At 43.8% G+C, this 24951-nt stretch overlaps 1 protein-coding gene across 3 annotated transcripts; it reads left to right on the top strand.

Moving 5' to 3' along the window:
* The first annotated feature begins 826 nt into the window (after nucleotides 1-826).
* Nucleotides 827-23160, top strand: LOC124392073 (serine protease 27-like). Of its 3 annotated transcripts, none has more exons than XM_046858759.1 (7): nucleotides 827-961; nucleotides 1603-1623; nucleotides 1717-1885; nucleotides 1990-2258; nucleotides 2548-2693; nucleotides 2788-2963; nucleotides 3067-3383. In XM_046858759.1, coding segments are annotated over exons 1-7 (831 nt in total). In that variant the 5' UTR covers nucleotides 827-912; the 3' UTR covers nucleotides 3068-3383. The 3 variants fall into 3 exon arrangements, with proteins under 3 accessions (XP_046714715.1, XP_046714723.1, XP_046714710.1); XM_046858767.1 differs by lacking the exons at nucleotides 1603-1623; nucleotides 1717-1885; nucleotides 1990-2258; ... (1 more) ...; nucleotides 2788-2963; nucleotides 3067-3383 and adding exons at nucleotides 21270-21290; nucleotides 21390-21558; nucleotides 21663-21931; ... (1 more) ...; nucleotides 22501-22676; nucleotides 22765-23160 and having other exon boundaries at nucleotides 832-961; XM_046858754.1 differs by lacking the exons at nucleotides 827-961; nucleotides 1603-1623; nucleotides 1717-1885; ... (2 more) ...; nucleotides 2788-2963; nucleotides 3067-3383 and adding exons at nucleotides 20719-20851; nucleotides 21270-21290; nucleotides 21390-21558; ... (2 more) ...; nucleotides 22501-22676; nucleotides 22765-23160.
* Nucleotides 23161-24951: the final 1791 nt, after the last annotated feature.

Here is a 24951-nt window from a genome sequence, read left to right as displayed (position 1 = left end):
GTCTTCCTGATCTCTTACTATTTCACGTTTGCTCTTTGTTATGGCTTGCTCTCCATTATGTAATTGCAGGTGTGGTAATGCACGTGGGTCAGAGTTACACCAGGTAGCACCATTAGTCTCTAAACTTTTTGATACCACCTTGTATAATGAATAAACCTTCAGTGTCAACCACATGTGGAGGGGCTACATTTTGAGTATGGTTCCTCACAAGGTTTTTGCCTCATACCAGCTCTGGGAGTTTTTTTGCACTCACCACCACCACCTGACTCATTAGTGTTAAATTTGGAGAATACGTCATAGATTTACGATGTATTTACATAATCTATATATCTCTGTAAAGCTACATTGGGACAGTGTCTCCCCTTAAACAGGGAGCTCCAGGACCCTTGAAGGATGTTGTCCCCTCAGAAATACTATCATGTACTGAGTGATGGATTCCAGAGAAGGGATCGCATAAACAATAAGATAAAGTTGTCAGACAATAATAAAGTCATTTAAAAGCCGCACATTCAATAAACCCATCATGTCGGATTAGACCCTGGCAAAAATTTTTTTTAGTAATGGTAAAATGTTGTTTGTAAATATGAATTCAGATAGAAGTATTGTCCCCTGTTATAGATGAGGAAGTATACATTTTAAACCTATAAATAGATTTCCTGTGTGTTTTTTCTAGTATACCTGGATTCTTGTCATGAAGATAATTACATGCTAGGTGTGAAGACTGGAAATTTTGTTACTGATAGACTAATAGGAATGTTTCCTAAATAAAGTGGGACAGTCCGATGATGTAACAGATCAGTATGTTAACACTGTTAGTTGTAGGAGGACTGCTATAAAATAGCGTCAAGGAACCTGCTATAGTGTCACTTTAACCTGCAAGTTGAACAGACAGATACTGAACTAGATCCAAACATGGTGAGATTCCAGTGTGTGGCTGTGGCTCTGCTCTTATGCTTACAAGGTAAGACTTTAGCAATAATTACTGAAGAATGTTTCTTTATTTACTTTTATTTACAATAATGGCTATGTGCAAATTTATACAACGTTGGTCATTGTGCAAATAGCTATAGCTGTAAGTATAACTTGATCCAGCAAATCCTGTAGCTTTCCATTTTATTTTGTTATAATATGTACTGACCTTTGATTATAAACAGATTTAATTAAAGGTAAAGATTATGAAATTCTAACACTTGTTTAATTTATTACTTATTGTATTTTGAGTTATCGAGTTTATAAAATATTAAAAACATACAAATAATGCAGACATCTAAAAGACAACCACAAGGTTTCTTCCTCATACCATCTCAGGGAATTTTTCTTTGCTACAATTGCCACTTTTTTACTTATTAGCGACAAACTTATATGTGCTATAATGTATAAATAGTCATTTTTAAACCTATTAATTTCTGTAAAGCTTCTTTTGAACAGTGTGTTTTGTTTAAAGCACAGAATAGTTTAATCTCGACTTGTGTTTTTATCTCGCCTTGCTCTTTCCATTCTGTTTGTTAAACACCTGAACTTCTGGCATTTTTTTTTTTTATATTAAAGATGTCTAAATCTACATTTGCATCTTGTTGAACTTAGCTTCTTCTTTCATTCCAGGTTCTCTTTCACAGCTGGATGGTGGGTATTTCTCTTAGTCTTAATTCATTTTATTCTCCTCTGTTCTGCTGAATGATGCCATTCGGATTGTAACTGATGTTTCTCTTTCTTCAGTATGTGGTCGTGCCCCTTTTAACACCCGTATAGTGGGTGGGCAGAGTTCCTCAGAAGGAGGGTGGCCATGGCAGGTTAGTCTCCAGAGCCCTGATTATAACGGACATTTCTGTGGAGGAACCCTGATCAACAAAGACTTTGTTCTGACAGCAGCCCACTGTTTCTCCAGGTTTGTTTCATTTATTTACATTTTATTTGTATTTATACATATATAATACTTTAATCAGTTGTAAATGTAAGTAAAGAAATGAATAAATGTTTTTAATTCTACAGCACCATCTCTTCTGCTGTGACGGTGTATTTGGGGAAACAGACTCTAACCGGTTCTAATCCCAATCAAATTACGAGAGGTGTAACTCAGGTGATCGTTCACCCCAGCTACAACAGCGCCACCCAAAACAATGACATCGCCCTTCTACGCCTGAAGTCTTCAGTTAACTTCACGGACTACATCAGACCAGTGTGTCTGGCAGGGCAAGGCAGCAGTTTTCCAGATAAAACCAGCTGCTGGATCACAGGCTGGGGAAGCATTGCCTCTGGAGGTAAAATACATAGACATGAACACACAGGTTTCTGTGATTAAAATAACAAACATATTGTACTTGTCAGGAAAATCTCACCTACAGAGGTGTTTTGTTTGCATCATCAGGAATAGTTGTAGTAGAAGCAGTAGTTATGCAGGATTTGGTTGTTAATCAGAGACACAAAAGCCAGGAATTTATGTTCCTCATTTTGCTGAGCTGAAGGGTTGTTGAGGTGGGTTTCTATGACAAACCGGGGTATAATTTGATAACTTTTTAAATGTTTTTATGTCTTTGTTTTTGTGTATAGTGCAACTGCCAGCTCCTGGTGTTCTTCAGGAGGCGATGGTTCCTACTGTCAATACACAGATTTGTGATTTTCTCCTGGGGTTTGGCTCCATTACCCCCAACATGATGTGTGCTGGTTACTACCAAGGAGGCAAAGATACCTGCCAGGTAAACACACAATAAGAAGACATTTGTAAATAAATACAACTTGTATCAACCTTCAACAATCAAAAAATGACAAAAGTTTATTTCTCTTTTGAAGGGGGATTCTGGAGGTCCGCTGGTCACTAAGCAGGGTGCTGTCTGGGTTCAGGCTGGTATCACTAGCTGGGGTAGAGGCTGTGCTCTGTCCTATTCACCTGGTGTGTATACTCAGGTGTCTCAGTACCAGACCTGGTTATCGAGTGTCATCAGCCAAAACCTGCCAGGATTTATCTAGTAAGACATTATTTACTCAGGAGTATGTTAGGCCATGAGTCTCTAACTGGCTTGAGCTGCAACTCAGTAGTTTTCGGTCCTAATTTGTTCTTGTATCTTGCAGGTATTCACACAGTGGAAGGACTGATGGACGTACCGATGGACCAAGTGCAATGAAACAATTTTCCTTTAATAAGCTGTGTTTATTATTTAATATGAAATGTTATTTACTATGCTTGTCTATATTTATTATTTACCGCGATGAATTTGATATACATAGTAGTTATATTTGAAGCTGTTTTATATTTTGTAATTATAAGGAAGCGTGTGATAATGCTCTTGTACAGTACCACGTGTTTACATCAAGATTACATATTATTCATGTAATCTATTTATCTTCTTAAATTACTCACCTGATTAAAAGATAATTAACTGTATGAACTTCTTGTCCCAGTCATTATTTTACGCATTTCTACATTGTGAAAGTTGTAGATTCATGAGGGAAATGGATCGAATGTGAGTGTTAGTGTGGGTAAGGGGTAATAAAGATGGTAAGACTGAGTGAATGTAAATGTGACTGTAAAACATTTTGTGGAATAGGGTAAACATAATGGGATGTGGTAGCTCAGTGGTTAAAGCATTGCACTCCACCACCAAGCTGCCCTTACCCAAGACCCTTAACACTCAATTGCTCAGTTGTAGGTCACCTTGTCTAAAGGCATCTGCCAAATGTCATAAATGTAAATGTAATTAATCAAAGAATTGTTCTCACTTGGAATATTCACTACACGGATGCCCAACAGTCTTGTGACTCCCATCCTTAAGGGCCTTTAAAGGCAGTACATGCTGCTTATGATCTGTTTTGATATTTATTGCTTTGTATTTCAATTGAATAGGAAATAAGGCATCTGTAAACAGACCTAAAGAAACTGTACCATATGTGGGTAAATTGTATGCACATTTTACACCTATATGTGGTTCTTCCCCAAACTCCCCCAGAATGGCCGATTTATTAACATGTTGCTCAAGGGTTAAGACAATAGATCAGAAGGTCCTAAGTTTAAATCCCAACACCACCAAGGTGCCACTGCTGTGCCTTTGAGCAAGGTCCCAGAGATCAAAAGAATTTAACATATGCAAGTCACCCAGGTAAAATGTATCTCATTGAAAAGCCAAGGGCATCAATACAAGATTATAAATAATGTAGCAGGTTCAAGAATCAAGTCCCTTGAGAATCAGCCGACAAGAGGGACTCGAATGCACGATGCAGGTAAAGTGTAAAAGAGTCTTTAATAAACAGATTGTGAAGCAAAGTCCACCAATTGATCATCCGTTCAAGGACAAACCATTAAGCTAAAACATCAGTAACAAAGAAATGCAGGTAACACTGACACAGGGTACAGTGAAAAACATGTTGGAGCAAGAGTTGGACTGTCTCTTTTATGGATGTCAACATGCAGAGGAAAATCAAATACTTAATTTTGGAAAATCTATCAATCACAATGATGATAGTGGTGTACTGGGCCGAGGGTGTAAGGAATACACAGTGTTACAAACAACGTGGTTAAGCATGTCTGAGAGCACATATTTAAACAAGAACCAGGAAAAACGCTGGTGCATTGGTGAGGCCAAATGGCATGACTGATATTTCTAGTGGCCAGCAGTGATGTTTAACTTTATCTTTCACTCATCTCCTCCCCGAATGAGGGCCAGGGGGTAGGTGTTTTGTAGTTTGGTAAAACTTATGAGAGACACCGTTAGTCTTTGCAAGGGCGATCATTCTTCTCTTTCTTTTCCAAAAATATGGTACAGGCACTCTCGAGGTGGGGATGTCTGGTGCAAGTGGTCATTGGTTCCACTGTATGGTCGGTTAGGCAAGAGACAAATGACAGTGGCCGGGTCCCACTGCAGTTTACAATTTTAAAAAGCGGTTTGGAGGGGGTTGTAAGTACCTGGTTCGGCAGTGGCGTCCTTTGCCATGACACTCCTAAAACCTCCAATCTATTCTTGTATCCAGGGTAATCAGTCCATCTAGGTCAGATGGTAGCTCCCAGGCCATGTCACTTGTGAGTGGCTGAGACCTGAGTCAGAAAGCCAAGTTTGCTCTGTAAGTCTCATTTGTCCGGGAAGTGGAAGTGCTAACCCCAGAAACTAATGCCACCAGCTGACACATGGCCTTTGAGAATTTGCGTTATATGCCTCTATTTTTGCAGAAATACCAACCCAAATTATTCACGTAATTTCTCTGCTATGGTGAACATCCAGTTCATTCAGTGTGTAAAGTGTGACATGTTTAGTCAGTCTTTCTCCGTTGTTAGCGATAATCTTATTTGTGAGAAGTGTAAGCTAGTTTGCTTTTTGACAGAGAAGATCTTAGTATTAGAGGAGCGCATCCAGAGTCTAGAGAGGAGTAGTGAGGGCGAGAGCAGTCCAGGTTCTGCAGGGGAAAGTCTGGATGCCCTAGGTGAAATTAGCATTCCCCTGACTCTGGTATTAGAGCCCTCGCATCGGGGCGAGTGGGTAACGGCTCGGCGGCATACTCGCAAAGCCAAAGCTAACGCTAAGGCTCGCCCACTGGAGCACTATTCCTCTCCGCTTCACGTGTCCAACAGGTTTGCTCTCCTCAGTGAAGCACCCGCTGAGAAACCTAAAAGAGCTCTGGTTATAGCAGACTCTATTCTGAGGCACGTGAAATTAGCTAGACCTTTAGGGGCACCAGCAGCAGTAACATGCTCTGGCCCCATCCCAATGCGACGTGGCAATTTAACCTACAGCAGGTTATGGTCGCTGAACTGCTGGATGTCCGAGTGGTGCCCCAAAAAACAATGTGGGCTTCATAAATAATTGGTGCAATTTTGAGTGCAAGGCTGGCCTGTTAGGGCAGGATGGTATCAATCCTATTCAGAAAGGTGCTGCTTTTATTTCTTGCAATATAGGTCATAGTCTCAGAACAGAACTAGTTAACTAGTGACTGTTCAGAGCCAAGGCTAGGGAGTAGACAGACTAACCCTACCGTCTGCTAGCTTTACAGAATCATCACTCAGGATCCACCAAATTGAAACTATGTCTGTCCCCCGAGCGAAACCAAAATGTAGGAATTCTCAGAAAGTCTGTTTTAGTAACCGGATTAACATTAAATTAAATAGGACTGAACCCACAGCCAGCACCTCTGATCTAAAGACAGGATTGTTAAATATTAGATCTCTCACATCAAAAGCGCTTACTATGAACGAAATTATTACCGACCAGGAGTTTAAAATAATGTGTTTGACAGAAATTTGGATTAAACCAAATGAATATGTAGCATTAACTAAAGCGAGTCCTCCTGGGTATAGTTAAATACACCAACCTTGTCTAAATGTCAAAGGAGGCGGAGTCGCAGCTATTTATAATAATAATCTAAACGTCACACAAAACACTAAAAACAAATGTAAAACATTTGAAGTTCTTTACACCAACATAAAATATTCAGTGTCCAAAAGCAGGTCCAGTCAGTCAATTCCATTATTTATCTCATCAGACCATTAGCTCATCTCTTTTAAAATCTGCCCCTGTCACTGCATTTCTACCTCACCACGTTACCGTGTTAAGCATACTTTCACGTCAGCTACAGCAGCGCGTTTTATCAATAATCTTCCAGAAATTACAATATTAGATAGATCTCCGTCAGACCCCGCAGAGCTTGACTGGGCCACTGAACACCTAGAATCAACGTTCAGTTACACTCTAGATGATGGAGCTCCCCTTAAGACCAAAATGATCAGGGAGAAAAAATTAGCACAGTGGTATAATGATCATACACGCACCTTAAAACAGACCACTCGGAAATTAGAACGTAAATGGCGTCAAACAAAATTAACAGTATTTCAAATAGCATGGAAGGAGAGCCTCTTAAATTATATAAAATCTCTTAGTGCTGCCAGATCAGCATATTTCTCCACCCTCACAGAAAATAACAAGCATAATCCTAGATTTTTATTCAGCACGGTAGCAAAATGAACAGGGAATAAAAGCACTGCACTCACATGCACACCATCGATAGGTAGTAATGATTTCATGAACTTTTTAATAATAAAGTTGAAAACTTCAGGCAAGAAATCCAGACGGTTAATATAAATCCGAATAATTTTACAAGTAACCCTGTAGACAGCAGTGTAATTATAACAGACAATCAATTACAAAGCTTCACTCCTATTCATGAGAATGACTTCATTTCATTAATTTCCTCATCAAAATCATCAACCTGCATTCTCGATCCCTCGCCTACAAGTTTCCTCAAAAACAGATCATTCCAGAGGTAATTGAATCTGTTGTAAAAATAATTAACTCTTCCATTAGCACTGGTTATGTACCCAAATCCTTCAAACTGCAGTATCAACCCTCTAATTAAGAAACCTGACCTTCACTTTGTCAGCTGTCCAACTACAGTTGTGTTTGTGTTTTTTTTTTTAATGTGCGTGTTCGCTTCACTTTACTTCATTACGGTATTTTCGTCAAATGCGCATGTGCGTGAGATGAAAATACCGCAAAGTTTCCCAGTAGGGGCAAGATCATTTAAGTAAACAATTTGTGTCAAGTTCGCTCTCAAAATGGCAGGAAAAAAATGCACAGCAAAATGAAAATTTAAAGATGAACACAGGACGTTTTTAACAGAGTGGGAGAGTTTACCGTAATTTCCGGACTATTAAGCACACCGAATATAAGCACTGAATTTTACAAAGATTTTTATTTTGAACATAAATAAGCCGCACCTGTCTATAAGCCGCCTGTCTATAAGTGTCTACACTGAAACTAATGAACCTTACACAGGCTTTAACAAAAGACAGTGTCTTTGGTCTAATGTTATGGGGCTCAGTTTTTTGGCATGAAGTTTGTAAAAACCGGGAAAAAAACAGGAAAAAAATCAATAAATTAGCCGCTTCATTGTTTAAGCCACGGGGTTCAAAGCGTGGGAAAAAAGTAGCGGCTTATAGTCCGGAAAATACGGTATATTTTTTTGTTGAACGTAATGGGAAGCCATTCTGCCTTATATGTCAGGCGTCATTAGCGAATTTCAAAGCTTCAAATCTTCAGCGTCACTTCAGCTCACTCCATGTTAACATCTACCAGGAATTTCCAAAAGGGACTGAACTTCGCAAGCACAAGTTGGTCACTTTGAAAGTTAGGCAGAAAAAAAGATACAGTTCTTTCAAAAATGTACGAAGCACTCAGAGACCGTAACACTTGCATCGTATTAACTGGCTTGGAACATTACACGGGCTAAAAAGCCATACAATGAAGGGGAGTTCGTTAAAAAATGTCTCAGTGACGTTGTTAAAATCTTGTCTCCTTTAAACGACAAACTAAAAGGCATGGTATTAGACGTCCAACTGTCCCGCCACACTGTTGAACACAGAATATCGGACATTAACACGGCTTTCGAATCACAGTTGCACTCTGACTTTCAATCATGTGAGTATTTTAGTGTCGCATTGGATGAGAGTTGTGACATACAAGACAAGTCAAACGATTGTGTGATCAAAGAAGAACTCCTTGATATTGTGCCATTAAATATGCTAGATAGTTATCTGCACTGTAAATATGCTAGATATTTATCTGCACTTTTGCACGACTGCTACATTTTGCACTTCTGGTAGATGCCAAACTGCATTTTGTTGCTTCTTGTATTTATCTATTTATCTATCGATCTATCGATCTATCTATATATCTATCTATTAAAAGACAGAACCTGTGGCATAAATGTGAAAGAAACAATGATGGCTGCATTCGCGAAAGCAAATCTGCCCATACTAAAACTAACTGCAAGTTTGTGAGAGTTTGTGTGTGTGTGAGACAGTGCACACAATGTTCATTGTTGAAAATGACTGGCCTGTGGATTTTAGAACTGTAGGAGTAAATTTTTGTCATTATCATGTTGGTGTGTGATATTTACAATAAATCTGGCTGAGCAGAGGTGTGTGTGTGTGTGTGTGTGTGTGTGTGTGTGTGTGTGTGTGTGTGTGTGTGTGTGTGTGTGTGTGTGAGAGAGGAAGGGATGGGTGATGTTCATGTGTGCCCATGTGTATGATGTGGCTCTTTGTGGTAACACAGTTGGTCTCTGACTGGTTGGCCACCCCTGCAATACTGCTTGCTAGACTTGAGAGTGTTGTTGTGTTGTTGGAATAAAGGGAACGTCTCTAGGTTACGACCGTAACCCTAGTTCCCCGAGGGAACGAGACGCTGCGTCGAAACGCTATGGGAACGCCCCTGCGTGACCGCGCCTGAACCACGTGTAATCTGACCAATAGGCGTTTGGAACGTGACGTCATCAGCGGGCGACGCCGCGTAAACAGGAAGCTACAAATGGCTGCGAGATGGACCAGACGCTAGCTCCTGCGAGAGAAGGTAAGCGCCGCAGGGATGCAGGAAGTGTGGCACGGAGACGCAGCGCCTGCCCTCGGGAACTAGGGTTACGGTCGAACCCAGAGACGCCCCTTCAGGAACTCGAGCTGCGTCGAAACGCTATGGGAACGAGTGTCCAATCACGCCACACTGACCAGACCCTGCCTAGAGAGTGAGGGCCTCGCACCAGCACGCAAAACAGAGGAGCCCGGGTGGCTCTGAGGTCAAGGTCGAGAACCTGACGAAGGTCAGCGGGTGGACCAACCCGCCACACACAGATGTCCTGGAGTGGGACCCCAGCAGACCAGGTCAGAGGCCGCCACACCGGTGGAGTGAGCTCGAACCCCAAGCGGTGCGGGAGGCCAGAGGACTCGTGAGCCGACACAATCGCATCCACAACCCATCTGCTCAATGTCTGCTTATTGGCCGGAAACCTTTCCTATTAGGGCCATAGCAGACAAGCAGCTACTCCGACTTCCTCCAAGGACTCGTCCTGCGGAGGTAAGTATCCAGTGCTCGCACCGGACACAGTCGGTGCTGTCGCCCTGGTCGGGGCAGTAAACGGAGGAGGGCAGAATGCCTGCAACACGACAGGGCGTGAGGGGCCGAGGCACCTTAGGCACGCACTCCAGGTTTCGGTAGAGAAACACCTTGGCCATGCCAGGGCAAACTCCAGGCGAGACGGGCCATGGACAGAGCCTGCAGATCCCCAATCCTCTTCAGGGAGGAAATCGCCAACAGAAAGGTGGTCTTAACCGACAGAAACCTAAGGGCCACATCGGCCAACGGCTCAAGGGGGCTCAGAAAGAGCCGCCAGCACAACAGCCAGATCCCAGACAGGCACTCTGGGTCGCGCCCCGGCCGCAGCCTCCGGGTGCCACGGAGGAAACGTGTTACCAGTGGGTGTCTACCCAGCGACTGCCCGCAGGCGGGAGCTATATGCCGCGATGGCCGACACGTAAACCTTCAGGGTCGAGGGGTTAACCCTGCTGAAAACTGTTCCTGTAGGAACCCCAGAACGGACCCAACCGGCAGTTAACAGGATCCAGGCCACGGTGCTCGCACCAAGACGTGAACAGTCGCCAGCGTGTGGCGACGACCTCCTCGTGGAGGGAGCTCTGAGTGGAGAAGGGTCTCTACCACCTCGGTGGAGAGACCGCTGCCACGAACCGCGCCTTCAGGGGCCACAGCCACAGCCTCCACAACTCTGGGCGGGGTGAACCAGGGTCCCGCCCGCCTGAGAGAGAAGATCCTCCTGGGTGGAATCTCCCACGGAGGGCCCTCGAGTAGGGCACCAGATCCGCAAACCACGGCTTGCTCGGCCATCGAGGCGCCACCAGGAGGAGACGGACTCTCCCGGCGAACCCTTTCCAGAACTCCTGGGAGCAGAGCGATCGGGGAAGGCGACAGACGTAGCCTCGGCCACGACTGCACCATGGCATCCAGCCCTAACGGGCTGGGTGAGAGAGAGAACCAGAGGGACAGTGCGAGGTCTCCTGGGTCGCAAAGATCCACTTGGGCTCTGTAGAACCTCCGCCATACCAGCTCCACCACCGGGTGGAGACGCCATTCCCAGGCCTCGGCCCCTGCCTCGACAGGGCGCCTGCTCTGACATTCAACCGACCTGGATGTAATGGCTCTCAGGGACAGGAACCTGTCCTGAGACCACAAGAGGACCGCCTGCTAGCTTGTACAAGGGGCGAGATCGGAGACCCCCCTGGTGGTTGATGTAGGAGACTACCGCTGTGTTGTCCGTACGGACCAACACATGGCGATCTCGCAGGTCCGGGAGAAAGTGTTTTAACCCCAAAACACCGCCATCATCTCCAGGCAATTTATGTGCCACGAGAGACGTGGCCGCCCACAAACCCTGGGCGGAGTGGCCACCCATGACCGCTCCCCACCCTGTGAGGGAGGCGTCCGTCGTAAGCGTCATGCGACGACACGGAACCCCCAACACCGGGCCACGGGACAGGAATGTCCGGTCTTTCCAGACATCCAAGGCTCAAGGGCACGCCATGAGACCTTGATAGTGCGATGCGGGTTTCCTGAGGGAGAACCCCTGCCCCGGAGCCACCACTGAGGGGCCTCATGTGCAGGAGCCCGAGCGAACTATGCTGGATGCCGCCATGAGCCCCAGCAGCCTCTGGAACTGCCGACAGTGAGTGGCTGGCCTTCCGCACCCTCCTGACGGCCGTAAGGATGACTGACCCGAGCAGGCGACAACTGTGCCTGCATCCTGGCCGCCCCATACCACGCCCAAAAGGTGGTTCTCTGTGCAGGAGAAAGCACGCCTTCCTGGCGTTTAGCCGAAACCCAAGCACCTTCATGCAGGAGAGGACGACATCTCGATGCCGAACCGCCTGGTGCTCCGAGGGAGCCACGATCAACCAATCGCCGATGTAATTCACAATGCGGATGCCCTGAAGCCGCAGCGGGGCCAGTGCAGCATCGACGCACAACGTGAAGGTGCGGGGAGAGAGTGCCAGACCGAACGGGAGGACCCGATATTGGTATGCTACGCCCCCGAAAGCAAACCTCAGGAACCTCCTGTGTGCAGGAAGGATGGAGATGTGAAAGTATCGCCCTTCAGATCTACAGTGACGAACCAGTCCCCGGACCTGATAAGCGTCACGACCCCCTTGAGGGTGAGCATCCTGAACCTGAGTCTCCTGAGAGAGCGGTTCAAGGAGCGAAGATCCAGAATGGGACGCAACCCCCCATCCTTCTTCGAACAACGGCACGGGCTGTAGAAGCCTGACTCGAACCGAGGGGAACCACCTCGATGGCCCCTTTCCCCAGGAGCGTGCGCACTTCCTGTTCCAGGACCAGAGCCTGCTCGGGACCCACCAGGGTGGGACACACCGCTGAAACGGGAGGAGAGGACGCGAACTGCAGTGCGTAACCCCCTTCTACGGTCCGCAGGACCCACTGGGAGACTCCTGGCAGCACCTCCCAAGCTGCCAGAAAGTTCCTCAGGGAACCAGCCTCGGGACTGGCCTCTGACCCACTCAGAGCAGCTGGGGCGGGGCCCTGCAGCTGAAGACACCTCGAAAGAGGCGGCGGGGCTCCCCCATCCGTACCGAGACTTTGGGTGGAGGGAGGCACCCGCTGGAGGGCGGCCGCGCTCTGAAGCACATCCTGTGGCAGAGTCCACGGCCCGCCTCCTGGTGGTGCGGGGAGGGACGGGCACCGAGCGTGAGGCGAACTCCGCCCCTCGACCGAAAATCGCCAGGATTTCCGCACCACGGCCCGCTTGCTGGAGCCGAGGGTGACCTCAGGTCAGCCCGCTCCTTCTTGGGCCCAGAGCGACGCCTGGGACCCTTAGGACCCGCCCGCGGAGACCGGGTGGCGACGCTCTGTTTCTGAGCTTCGCGGTGCCCGGAAGGACCAGGCTGGGGCTGCCGCCGACCAGCCCCACGTGACCGGCGAGGGAGGTACTGCTGAAACGCCGACTGCTTCTAGACTCCTGAAACCTGTTCACGACCGCCACGGCGCCACCAAACAGACCAGGAGGAGCCATCGGTGCTCAAGAGCACAGCTCGATCCTTGTCCGGGAGGTCGGACAGGGTGAGCCACAGATGCCGCCTGTGGCTACCAGGGCCGCCATGGACCCACCAACGGCCCGCGCCGTGTGCCGTGGCCCGAAGGGTTAGGTCGGCAGCGCCGACGTAACTCCTTAATGTCGGTGGCCCCGGAGCTAAGTCCTCATCTGTCACGCAGCAGGTCAGCCTGGTATGCCTGCAACACACCCATGGTGTGGAGACATCCCGCAGCCTGACCCGCTGTCACAGAAGCCTTCCCCACTAAAGCCGATGTAGCACGAGCGGTTTAGTAGGGAACACCGGAGCCTTTAGCGACGATGCCACGCTAGGAGAGAGGTAGCTAGCTAGCGCCTCTTCGACACGCCGGCATCGCCCATAGCCGCACGCCTTAGCCCCAACCACATTCGCATAAATCGAGGAGTGGTGTGGCGAAGCACGCGCTGAGTATGGGGTTTCCCAAGAACTGGACACCTCGGCGCAGATCAGGAAAACGGCAGGCCCGGCGCCGAGGAAGCGACACAGGACGCAGAAAACGCCATCCAGCTTACTGCGCGCGCTGTCTCTGCTGCTCCACCGCCAAGCTAGATCCAGCTTAGCAACGGCTCGTGTCACGACCTCGAGGAGCTCCTCGTACAGCACAGGCTGAGAGGGCTCCACGGGCTCGCTAGCATCCATCAGCTCACCCTCCTCGGAGAGAGAGACATGTAATGCCGCGCTGCTCGTACCGGGAGAAGAAGCAGCCATCGGGCCTGCTTCCCCAATAGAGCCGAAGCTCAATTCAGCCGACGGCTGAAGCGGACTCATCCGACTCCAACTCGCCGCTAAATCGCCTGCGAGCCCCACGAGCGCCGGCGCCGCTTTGCCTCGGCGAGAGCGGGACCGGAGCCGCGAGGGAGAGAGCTCCTCTCAAAGAGCGCTCTCCGGGAGCGAAGCGGCGACAGCCATGCGGCTACAATGAGAGCAATCGACTCCCTCGAGAGCCGATTGTGCATGCTCCACCCTAGGCAAACAACGCACCGATCATGCGAATCCTTACCGGTAATAAAACGCGGACACGGATGCACGCACCACGGAAACCCTGTCTGCCAGCCATCACCGACCAGAAAACACAGCGAAACAGCGCTACCTGAACGAGCAGAAAGCTAGCGCCTGGTCCATCTCGCAGCCATTTGTAGCTTCCTGTTTACGCGACGCCGCCCGCTGATGACGCCACGCCCAAACGCCTATTGGTCAGATTACACACGTGGTTCAGGCGCGGTCACGCAGGGCGTTCCCATAGCGTTTCGGCGCAGCTCGAGTTCCTGAAGGGGAACAAGTTGATCAGTCACACAATGAAGTTATGGGAAAGAGTAGTGGAAGCCAGGCTGAGAGAAGAGGTGACCATCTGTGAGCAACAGTATGGTTTAATGCAGAGGAAGAGCACCACAGATGCATTATTTGCTTTGAGAATGTTGATGGAGAAGTATAGGGAAGGTCAGAAGGAGCTGCATTGTTTGTTTGTAGATTTAGAGAAAGTGTACGACAGGGTGGAGAGAGGAGTTGTGGTATTGCATGGAAGTCTGGTGTGCCAGAGAAGTATGTGAGATCTCCGTGGATCTTCCCACTTCATCCAGGCCTGCCTCTGAATAGTATTTTGAATGTTCTCCTCGACTGAAGGCCACTCTGTGCAGCTTAGGACGGTTTCTCATCAACACCTTGGCTGGTTCCATGAAATTAAGAACGGGAGCTTTGAGGATGGATTGGACTGTAGTTAATGTCAACAGTCTGCTATACTGACTCAGGACTACTTTTCACTTCTGATCATCATCACTGCACCCAGCAACATCGTAAATCTGCAATAAATGGACATTCGGTGGCACCCAGATGAGGTTCCCTCTTGAGTCTGGTTCCTCTCAAGCTTTCTTCCTCATGCCATCTCGGGAAGTTTTTCCTTGCCACAGTCGCCACCGAGCTCATCAGGGACAAACTTACACTTATAAAGAACATATTTACTTTCAATCACCACATTATCTGTGTAAAGCTGCTTTGAGACAATGTTCATTGTTAAATGACAACAAATAAAAATGAATTGAATTGAATTGAATTCACGAACAGGGGATTTTCTTTTTTATGCTGTTTGAACCCAAATGCATTATCCCATTTAGCCAAGGAATTGTTAGACTAATGCAGAGAAGAAATACCCAGGTATGAACCAAGTGTCCAAGGGTGGCTATCAACTGAAGATAAAATAAAATTACAGATGGGTGCAAAATATTATTTATTGCATAACTACATCTGTCCATTTAAGTTTTGATATATATATATATATATATATATATATATATATATATATATATATATATATATATATATATATATACAGTGAGGAAAATAAGTATTTGAACACCCTGCTATTTTGCAAGTTCTCCCACTTAGAAATCATGGAGGGGTCTGAAATTGTCATCGTAGGTGCATGTCCACTGTTAGAGACATAATCTAAAAAAAAAAAATCCAGAAATCACAATGTATGGTTTTAAACTATTTATTTGTATGATACAGCTGCAAATAAGTATTTGAACACCTGAGAAAGTCGATGTTAATATTTGGTACAGTAGCCTTTGTTTGCAATTACAGAGGTCAAACGTTTCCTGTAGTTTGTCACCAGGTTTGCACACACTGCAGGAGGGATTTTGGCCCACTCCTCCACACAGATCTTCTCTAGATCAGTCAGGTTTCTGGCCTGTCGCTGAGAAACACAGAGTTTGAGCTCCTCCAAAGATTCTCTATTGGGTTTAGGTCTGAGACTGGCTAGGCCACGCCAGAACCTTGATATGCTTCTTACAGAGCCACTCCTTGGTTATCCTGGCTGTGTGCTTGGTCATTGTCATGTTGGAAGACCCAGCCTCGTCCCATCTTCAATGCTCTAACTGAGGGAAGGAGGTTGTTCCCCAAAATCTCGCAATACATGGCTCCGGTCATCCTCTCCTTAATACAGTGCAGTCGCCCTGTCCCATGTGCAGAAAAACACCCCAAAGCATGATGCTACCACCCCATGCTTCACAGTAGGGATGGTGTTCTTGGATGGTACTCATCATTCTTCTTCCTCCAAACACGTTTAGTGGAATTATGACCCAAAAGTTCTATTTTGGTCTCATCTGACCACATGACTTTCTCCCATGACTCCTCTGGATCATCCAAATGGTCATTGGCAAACTTAAGACGTGCCTGGACATGTGCTGGTTTAAGCAGGGGAACCTTCCGTGCCATGCATGATTTCAAACCATGACGTCTTAGTGTATTACCAACAGTAACCTTGGAAATGGTGGCCCCAGCTCTTTTCAGGTCATTGACCAGCTCCTCCCGTGTAGTTCTGGGCTGATTTCTCACCTTCCTTAGGATCATTGAGACCCCACAAGGTGAGATCTTGCATGGAGCCCCAGTCTGAGGGAGATTGACAGTCATGTGTAGCTTCTTCCATTTTCTAATGATTGCTCCAACAGTGGACCTTTTTTCACCAAGCTGCTTGGCAATTTCCCCGTAGCCCTTTCCAGCCTTGTGGAGGTGTACAATTTTGTCTCTAGTGTCTTTGGACAGCTCTTTGGTCTTGGCCATGTTAGTAGTTGGATTCTTACTGATTGTATGGGGTGGACAGGTGTCTTTATGCAGCTAACGACTTTAAACAGGTGCAGTGGAGGTGGACATTTTAAAGGCAGACTAACAGGTCTTTGAGGGTCAGAATTCTAGCTGATAGACAGGTGTTAAAATACTTATTTGCAGCTGTATCATACAAATAAATAGTTTAAAAATCATATATTGTGATTTCTGGATTTTTTTTTTTTAGATTATGTCTCTCACAGTGGACATGCACCTACGATGACAATTCCAGACCCCTCCATGATTTCTAATTGGGAGAACTTCCAAAATAGCAGGGTGTTCAAATACTTATTTTCCTCACTGTGTATATATATATATATATATATATATATATATATATATATATATATATATATATATATATATATATATATATATATGTCATGCCCATAAGCTCATGAGCAGATCCTTCTTTTATCCACAATTTTAGTTTCTATCATAAGGGTAGTGATTAATTATGGTTCCAGGACATTTTTGGCCTTCTGCTTCTTAGAGCTGATAAGTGGTTTGATTGTTGTGCTTTGGCCTTTTTATTTCTGCTCTTTAGGTCTTCCAATAATTTCAGGGAGGACTGTGTAACAAATGAATTGCTTGGACAAAAAAACTACTAGGTCAAATCCATATAGCATCATTATTTATTAACAATTGCAGTTGGATGTTGAATTGGCCTTGCTGTATTGGGTTGCTGAAACCATATAAACAGAATATTTAAAGGGTCTGAGTTGTGCTTGGGTTATAAAAGCTTTCCACAGATAATAGTACACTGTCAGGTTCTCAGTGGAGGTTCTACATTAGATGGGTGTGGAGCTAAACCAGAAAGTAACCGAATCCCTTTGGAGACAACCAGTCACTGCCCCAGAGTGAAAAGGTTGCCTAGTTGCAATAATAACCTCCTGAACTGTTCATCTCTCTCTGATCACACCAATCTCTTACAATTCTGCATAGAAACTCCCCTTGGAGTGGCTGTGCACAGATTCTCTCTTAACAGCCTAAGCACAGCAAGCAGTTTGTTTAGAAGGAGCCATGATTAAGACTTGTTGTTATTTGGGAATACGCAGACGGCTTATTGACTTGCCATCAGACTCAAAGCAACTCTGTTGATGTGGTTAAATTTGACATTACTTCATGCACGTGTTTATTGTCCATGCAGCCATGCATTTATGTATGAGTATGTATAAGAAGTAGCTCAGTGGCTAAGGCATTGGACTCTGGACTCTGGTGGACCAAGCAACAGCAAACTACCACTGCTGGGCCCTTAAACAAGGTTTTTAACATTCAACTGCTCAGTTGTAACTCACTCTGGATAAGGGTGTCAGCCATATGCTATAAATGTGAATGTACGTAAATGAACATGGATCGATTTTACCTCCAGAGAAGTAGCATTTGATATCATCAGTAAACAGTAAAACTGCCTTCTGCCAGACACACTTGTCTGATGTAGTGTGTAAAGGTAATAGAGGAGTTCAGACACATATAATTGGTAATTGGAGCAAAGGTTTACCTCTGTAACACTGCTTGCACTTTGACTGAGATTAAAGCCATTTAGAGTCCATTTTCGCAAATACGCAGCCGGACCAGAAATGCAAGTGATAAAGAGAGAAAGAAAACGTTCAGTCATTTCTTACATCTCTGAATAGAGTCAGTAGATGTTTATTTTTAAGTCAATTAATTTTTTTTAACAACAAACTCTGTCTCAATGCAGCTTTACAGAGATAAAGAGGTAATAAAGTTGTATAAAAGAATGTTTAATTTTATTGCCTACAAATCTGTTTCTTATAAGTCCATCTTTGGTGAGCAAGCCAGTGGCGATTGTGGTGAAGGAGAAACTCCCTGATGGCATGAGGAAGAAACCTCGAGCGGAACCAGATTTAAAAGGGAACTTTATGGATCTTTAGGCTCTTGATGTTGACCCAAGAACTGTGTGTGAATTTATCCTGGAGAAACAATGGGCTGCTCACAGAGCCCTCTGTCTATTTGACTTGGTGATATTAGATCCATTACAGTTAGCGTTCCATAAACATCTGGTCATGGCCAAACCCCATTATAGGCCTACCTGAACATACAGTTATGATATGTTACAACTTACAAGTTACAAGTTACAACTCTTCACTGCTGCTACACTAGACAATAAAACAGATTTTAACGGTAAGTAATAGAGGTAAGTGTATCAGGTTGGATAGGGGAACATGGAAGGCGAGACCAGGGCCACAGCAAACAGCTGAAATCTCAGTCACCTTATATGACCTTTTGGCATTCTTTTAGACCTACCCTTGTACACTTCAACATAAAATGTTATTTGTCTGACTTATGCCATCAGTGGAATGTGGTTCTATTACTTGAGGGAAAAACCTCTTCGTAAAAGTCAGACAATTGCAGCAATTAAAATCTGCCAAACATCTTATGCAATTATCATCATGACCTGGAATTCTAGCTTAAGATTATAAACTATGGCAGTGAAACACATTCCATACATTGTGTTAAATTCAGTAGCAGTGTAGCACTGTCACATACACTGACCACCTAGAACATTATGACCACCTTCATAATATTGTGTTGGTCCCCTTTTTGCTGCTAAAACAGTCGTGACCCATCGAGCATCAACAGCATGAACTTCTTCAGAAGTTTGAGCTACAGGAGCTCATCTGTTGGATCAGACCACACGGACCAGCCTTCGCCCTCCACATGTATAAATGAGCCTCGGCCGCCTGCGACCCTGTCGCTGGTTCAGCACTGTTGATAGATAATGACCACTGCAGACCAGGAACATCCCACAAGAGCTGCAGTTTTGGAGATGCTCTCACCCAGTCATCTAGATGTCATGATTTGGCCCAAACTTACTCATATCCTTACGCTCACCCATTTTTCCTGCTTCTAACATCCACTTTGAGAAGAAAGAACTTTTAGAACAAAATGTTTACTTGCTGTCTAATTATTATTTCCACCCACTAACATGTTCCATGATGAAGAGATAATCAGTGTTCATATTGTTATAAGCCGCTCATAATGTAATAATGCTTTATAATTCGCAGAGTTAATATCAACAGTCTGCTACACTGACTCAGGGCTACAGTTTGCTCTGATCTCCATCACTGCACCTCAACATCGTTTATCTGTAATAAATGGACATTCGGTGGAACCCAGATGAGGATGAGGTTCCCTCTTAAATCTGGTTCCTCTCAAGGTTTCTTCCTTCTGCATCTCAGGGAGTTTTTCCTTCACCACAGTCACTGCTTCACTTGTTCATTAGGGACAAACTTACACTTATAAAGAACATCTTATTTATCCTTTATCACCACATTATCTGCGTAAAGCTGCTTTGAGACAATGTTCATTGTTAAAAGCTCAATACAAATAAACAGAATTGAATTAAAATAAATTAATGTAATAATGTTTTGCTTTGTCTGTGTATCTGAAAAAAAAAATACATTTTATTGTAGTAAAAATCTTTAAAATGTTGTAACAGTAATGGATTTAAAGGTTTCAGCTGAATAAGTTAAATTTAAATGAGACAATTATCTGAGGAGGTCATCTCACCAGATTCTCATGGCCATCACATCATTCTGCTTTTCCGTGGTTGTAGAACCATCACTAAAATGTCGGGTGGTCAAAAGGGAAAACATCACAACACCTGGTTTGGGCCCATCTCCATAAAAAGTTGGACAAAGAAGATGGTAGCTCCAATTAAGGCATTGGACTCTGGATCAGAAGGTCACAAGTTCAAATCCCAGCAACACCAAGCTGCCACTGCTGGCCCCTTGAGCATGGCCCTTAACACTCAACTGCTCAGTTGAAAGTCGCACTGAATAAGGGAGTCTCCAAATGCTATAAATGACCTTCCATGAGCTGCTGAAGGTCTTTAATGATGGTATTGGTATTAGCAAACTCCCCCTGCTCGGACTCTGATATTGCATTATTAAACTTATCCCAAGTGCCAATTCACATTCTCAAATTTCCCCTTTCATTCGCTCAGACATCCACATCGCAAGTGCCAGTTAGAATATAATTTCTGGTAAAAATCTGCATGACTACACCAATTATATTGTACTAAATGAAGAAACAGTTCCAGCAACTTTACCTGCTGTTTTTTTTCTTCACCTGGAATGTAAAGTGTTGAGTATGAGTAAGTAATTGGGTCAGCTGTACAAATGTACTAAAGTATCTAAGGAAATTCCAGTGATGTAACAGGTTTGACAAAAAACATCATTAGTCACGGCAATGCTGAGGAGATATAAAAGAGTGCTGAGGGAGAACATAGACATCTGCTCACTGACTGCGACAGAGACAGAAGGCTGACTGCAAATATGCTGCGATTTCAGTGTGTGCTTCTGGCCATGGTCCTGTATGGGAAAGGTAAAGCAAAGCTCAGTATTGGCAGATAATGTTATTATTAATTATTAATATTATTACCATTTCTATGAAGGTAAATTGAACATAAAACTGTTACATAAAAAATCAGAGTGCAGGAGATATTATAAGTAGAGTTTATAAGAAAATCCAACAACTTTATTCTGGCCAGAGAGAAGAAATATAAGTCAGGTCGTTCATTTTTGTTTGTAGGTAAGCAAGTAACGTAAGTAAGTAAATAAGTAAATAACCCCCCAGGTGATATATGCTAATTATGTAGGTGTAAAGTACCGAAGTCTGTGTTTCGTCTGACATATAAACATGCATGTCTGCCCTTAGGTCATAAATGTGTGCAAAATTGCAGAATATAGATTCTATAACAAAAAACATGCATTTGTGACATGCATTCTTTCTCTCATTCCAGGTTCTCTTTCCCAGCTGGATGGTGGGTATTTCTCCTTATCACTTTAATTCTCAACTGTTCTGCTCAATTGGATGATATTTAATGCCATTCGGTTTGTAACTGATGTTTCTCTTTCTTTAGTATGTGGTCGTGCCCCTTTTAACACCCGTATAGTGGGTGGGCAGAGTTCCTCAGAAGGAGGGTGGCCATGGCAGGTTAGTCTCCAGAGCCCTGATTATAATGGACATTTCTGTGGAGGAACCCTGATCAACAAAGACTTTGTTCTGACAGCAGCCCACTGTTTCTCCAGGTTTGTTTCATTTAATTCCATTTTATTTGTATTTATACATATATAATACTTTAATCAGTTCTGAATGTAAGTGAAGAAATGAATAAACGTTTTTAATTCTACAGCACCATCTCTTCTGCTGTGACGGTGTATTTGGGGAAACAGACTCTAACCGGTTCTAATCCCAATCAAATTACGAGAGGTGTAACTCAGGTGATCGTTCACCCCAGCTACAACAGCGCCACCCAAAACAATGACATCGCCCTTCTACGCCTGAATTCTTCTGTCAACTTCACGGACTACATCAGACCAGTGTGTCTGGCAGGGCAAGGCAGCAGTTTTCCAGATAAAACCAGCTGCTGGATCACAGGCTGGGGAAGCATTGCCTCTGGAGGTAAAATACATAGACATGAACACACACAATACCACAGGATACACTCAAATTGTACATATTTGTCAAATATCATTTGTTGACAATTGAATTCCCACCGTGGGTACCAAAAAGGGTAGAAATGCCCCTCCTAAGAATTTGTGTATGGATTCTGAAAATGCCCGGGTAGGCAATAAGCTTTAAGGCATGTCTCTATGGGCTGGGTGGTGAATCATATATTTACTCTAAAGGGTGTATAAGTAGGTTCTGGCAACCAAACCAGGGTATAATTTAATAACTTTTTAAAATATATTTGTTTGTCTTTATGTTTGTTTGTAGTGCAACTGCCAGCTCCTGGTGTTCTTCAGGAAGCACTGGTTCCTACTGTCAATACACAGATTTGTGATTTTCTACTGGGATTTGGCTCCATTACCCCAAACATGATGTGTGCTGGTTACTACCAAGGAGGCAAAGATACCTGCCAGGTACAGATAAATACAGTCAGATACAATATGAAGATATTTACAAATAATACAACCTAGATCAACTTTCAACAGTCAGAGAATGACAAAAGTTTATTTCTCTTTTGAAAGGGGGATTCTGGAGGTCCGCTGGTCACTAAGCAGGGTGCTGTCTGGGTTCAGGCTGGTATCACTAGCTGGGGTAGAGGCTGTGCTCTGTCCTATTCACCTGGTGTGTATACTCATGTGTCTCAGTACCAGTCCTGGTTATCGAGTGTCATCGGCCAAAACCTGCCAGGATTTATCTAGTAAGACATTATTTGATAAAGAAATATTCTGTTAATTAAAGTCAATTCATTAAATCTTGGTCATCATATGTTTTTTGTACATTGCCAGGTACTAACCCTGTGGAAGGACCAGTGGATCATGAAGAAGATTAAATTTTTAAATATCAACTACATTACAAAAGATGTGTCTGTCTATATATCTAACTATACAGATTTATATTTAAATATTTTGTATTCAGATTAATTAATATAAAAAATAAGCATCTTTGTTGTAATAATGATGACAAAATAGTACCTCATAAATGGGATTACATATTTTTAATGTAATCCCTTTATTTAACTACTTCCATCATTTAAATAAGTAAATATACCTGTAACCTGTACATGTGTATATAAGTTTTCCATTCTACATTAATGTAACAGATACTCTGAAAATGCATTTCACTGCACATCGTACTGTGTATGGTTGTGTATGTGGCTAATAAATGTGAATTATAATTTGAAACCTCTTTTTATATTTTTCCATTTTGTATGGATTTTATGTATATATAAACATAATAAGCTATATATAGAAAATTTTTATCACACTTCCACAGTCTGACACTACCACAGATCATGATCTCATAAAATGTGTCTTGGTGTCGTGCAATGAAGCGGGAAGCAAATGTGAGCGTGAAAATGTATTAATAAAGTGCAAACCAAAAAAAAGACATAAAATAAAAAACAACAAAAACAACTCACAATATTAAATACATGAACCAAAACAAAAATTAACCAAAACCATGATCATGAACATGAGCAAGATAATTAGGACCTGATCATGGTCTTCAAACCGCTGATAAAAATCTTGAGTGTTCAACTATGCACCAGTGACAAACCTTCATTTTAACTCGAAGATCCTACCACATCATTCATGTCATACACCGAACAGGCCTAGCATTATGACATTATAACATTGACATTCTAACATTCTGAGCCGAAATGTGAAGAAGACTGAAGATCTCTTCATCATTGCCCCTGTAAGTGGGTGAATATACTGTATTTAATAGGCAGCAAGTAAACATTTTGTCCTCAAAGTTGATGTGATAAATGTCAGAGCGTAAGGATTTGAGTGAGTTTGACAAATTGTGACGTCTAGACGTCTGGGTCAGAGCATCTCCAACACTGCAGCTCTTGTGGATGTTCCTGGTCTGCAGTGGTCAGTATCTATCAAAAGTGCTCCAAGGATGGAACAGTGGTGAATCGGCGACAGGGTCACGTACAGCCGAAGAACATTGATGCACGTGGGGGGCGAAGGCTGGTCCGTGTGGTCCGATCCAACAGACGAGCTCCTGTAGCTCAAACTGATGAAGAAGTTCATGCTGTTGATGCGCGTGGGTCATGACTGTTTTAGAAGCAAAAAGGGGACCAACACAATATTTGGCAGGTGGTCATTCAAAGATCGCCGGTGTGTGTGTTGTGTATTTTATTCGTGATTACACTTATTATGATTAACATTACAAATGCTCATAATCACCTTACATGCCACCATTATCACACTGACCTACATATTTATTCTCGCAAACATCTTTCCCTAATTACTCATACTGTAAATAATGACATGAGTTTTACCACCATACTTATTTCCTCCTCATTTATTTCTAAATAATCAGTTCATAGGTGGCCTAGTTATTAAAAGCAGATTCGTTTTCTGAAGTGCTTTCTCTCAATGTTCTGTGGCTCAACATGTTCTCAGACGTGTCAGCAGATTACAGAGCATATACACCAATAAGAAATGTAGGTATGTAGTTGAAAATGCACTCAATATAATAAAATGTTGCTATTTTTGAACTGACATGAAATTGTGGGTTTTTAATTATACTTTACTGACATATTTATGTTATAAGGCAAGACAAGTCAAGTAAGATTTTATTGTCATTCCAGCCGTATACATTGCAGGATTTCATTACAATTCATTTTTTTTTTGTAGAGCGGTTTTAACAATGTGCAGTCTCTCAAAGCAGCTTTATAGAGATAAGGTAATATACATTCTTTTATGTTTGTTCCTTTATAATTGTTTTATAAGTTGAAATAAGTTTTTCCCTAATAAGTGAGCCAGTGGTGAAAAACTCCCTGAGACTTCACGAGGAAGAAACCTTGAGAAGAATTAGACTCAAAAGGGAACCTCATCCTCATCACCAAATGTCCATTCATTACAATTCCATCATTATTGAGGTGCACAGTGAAATGTCATTAAAAGCAACCTGCGATCCTGAGCCACTGTAGTAGACTGTTGACATTAACTACAGGACCAGGG

The sequence above is a fragment of the Silurus meridionalis genome, chromosome 1, assembly GCF_014805685.1.
Source record: "Silurus meridionalis isolate SWU-2019-XX chromosome 1, ASM1480568v1, whole genome shotgun sequence".
Lineage (NCBI taxonomy): Eukaryota > Metazoa > Chordata > Actinopteri > Siluriformes > Siluridae > Silurus > Silurus meridionalis.
This window is presented reverse-complemented; position numbering and strand designations above follow the sequence as displayed.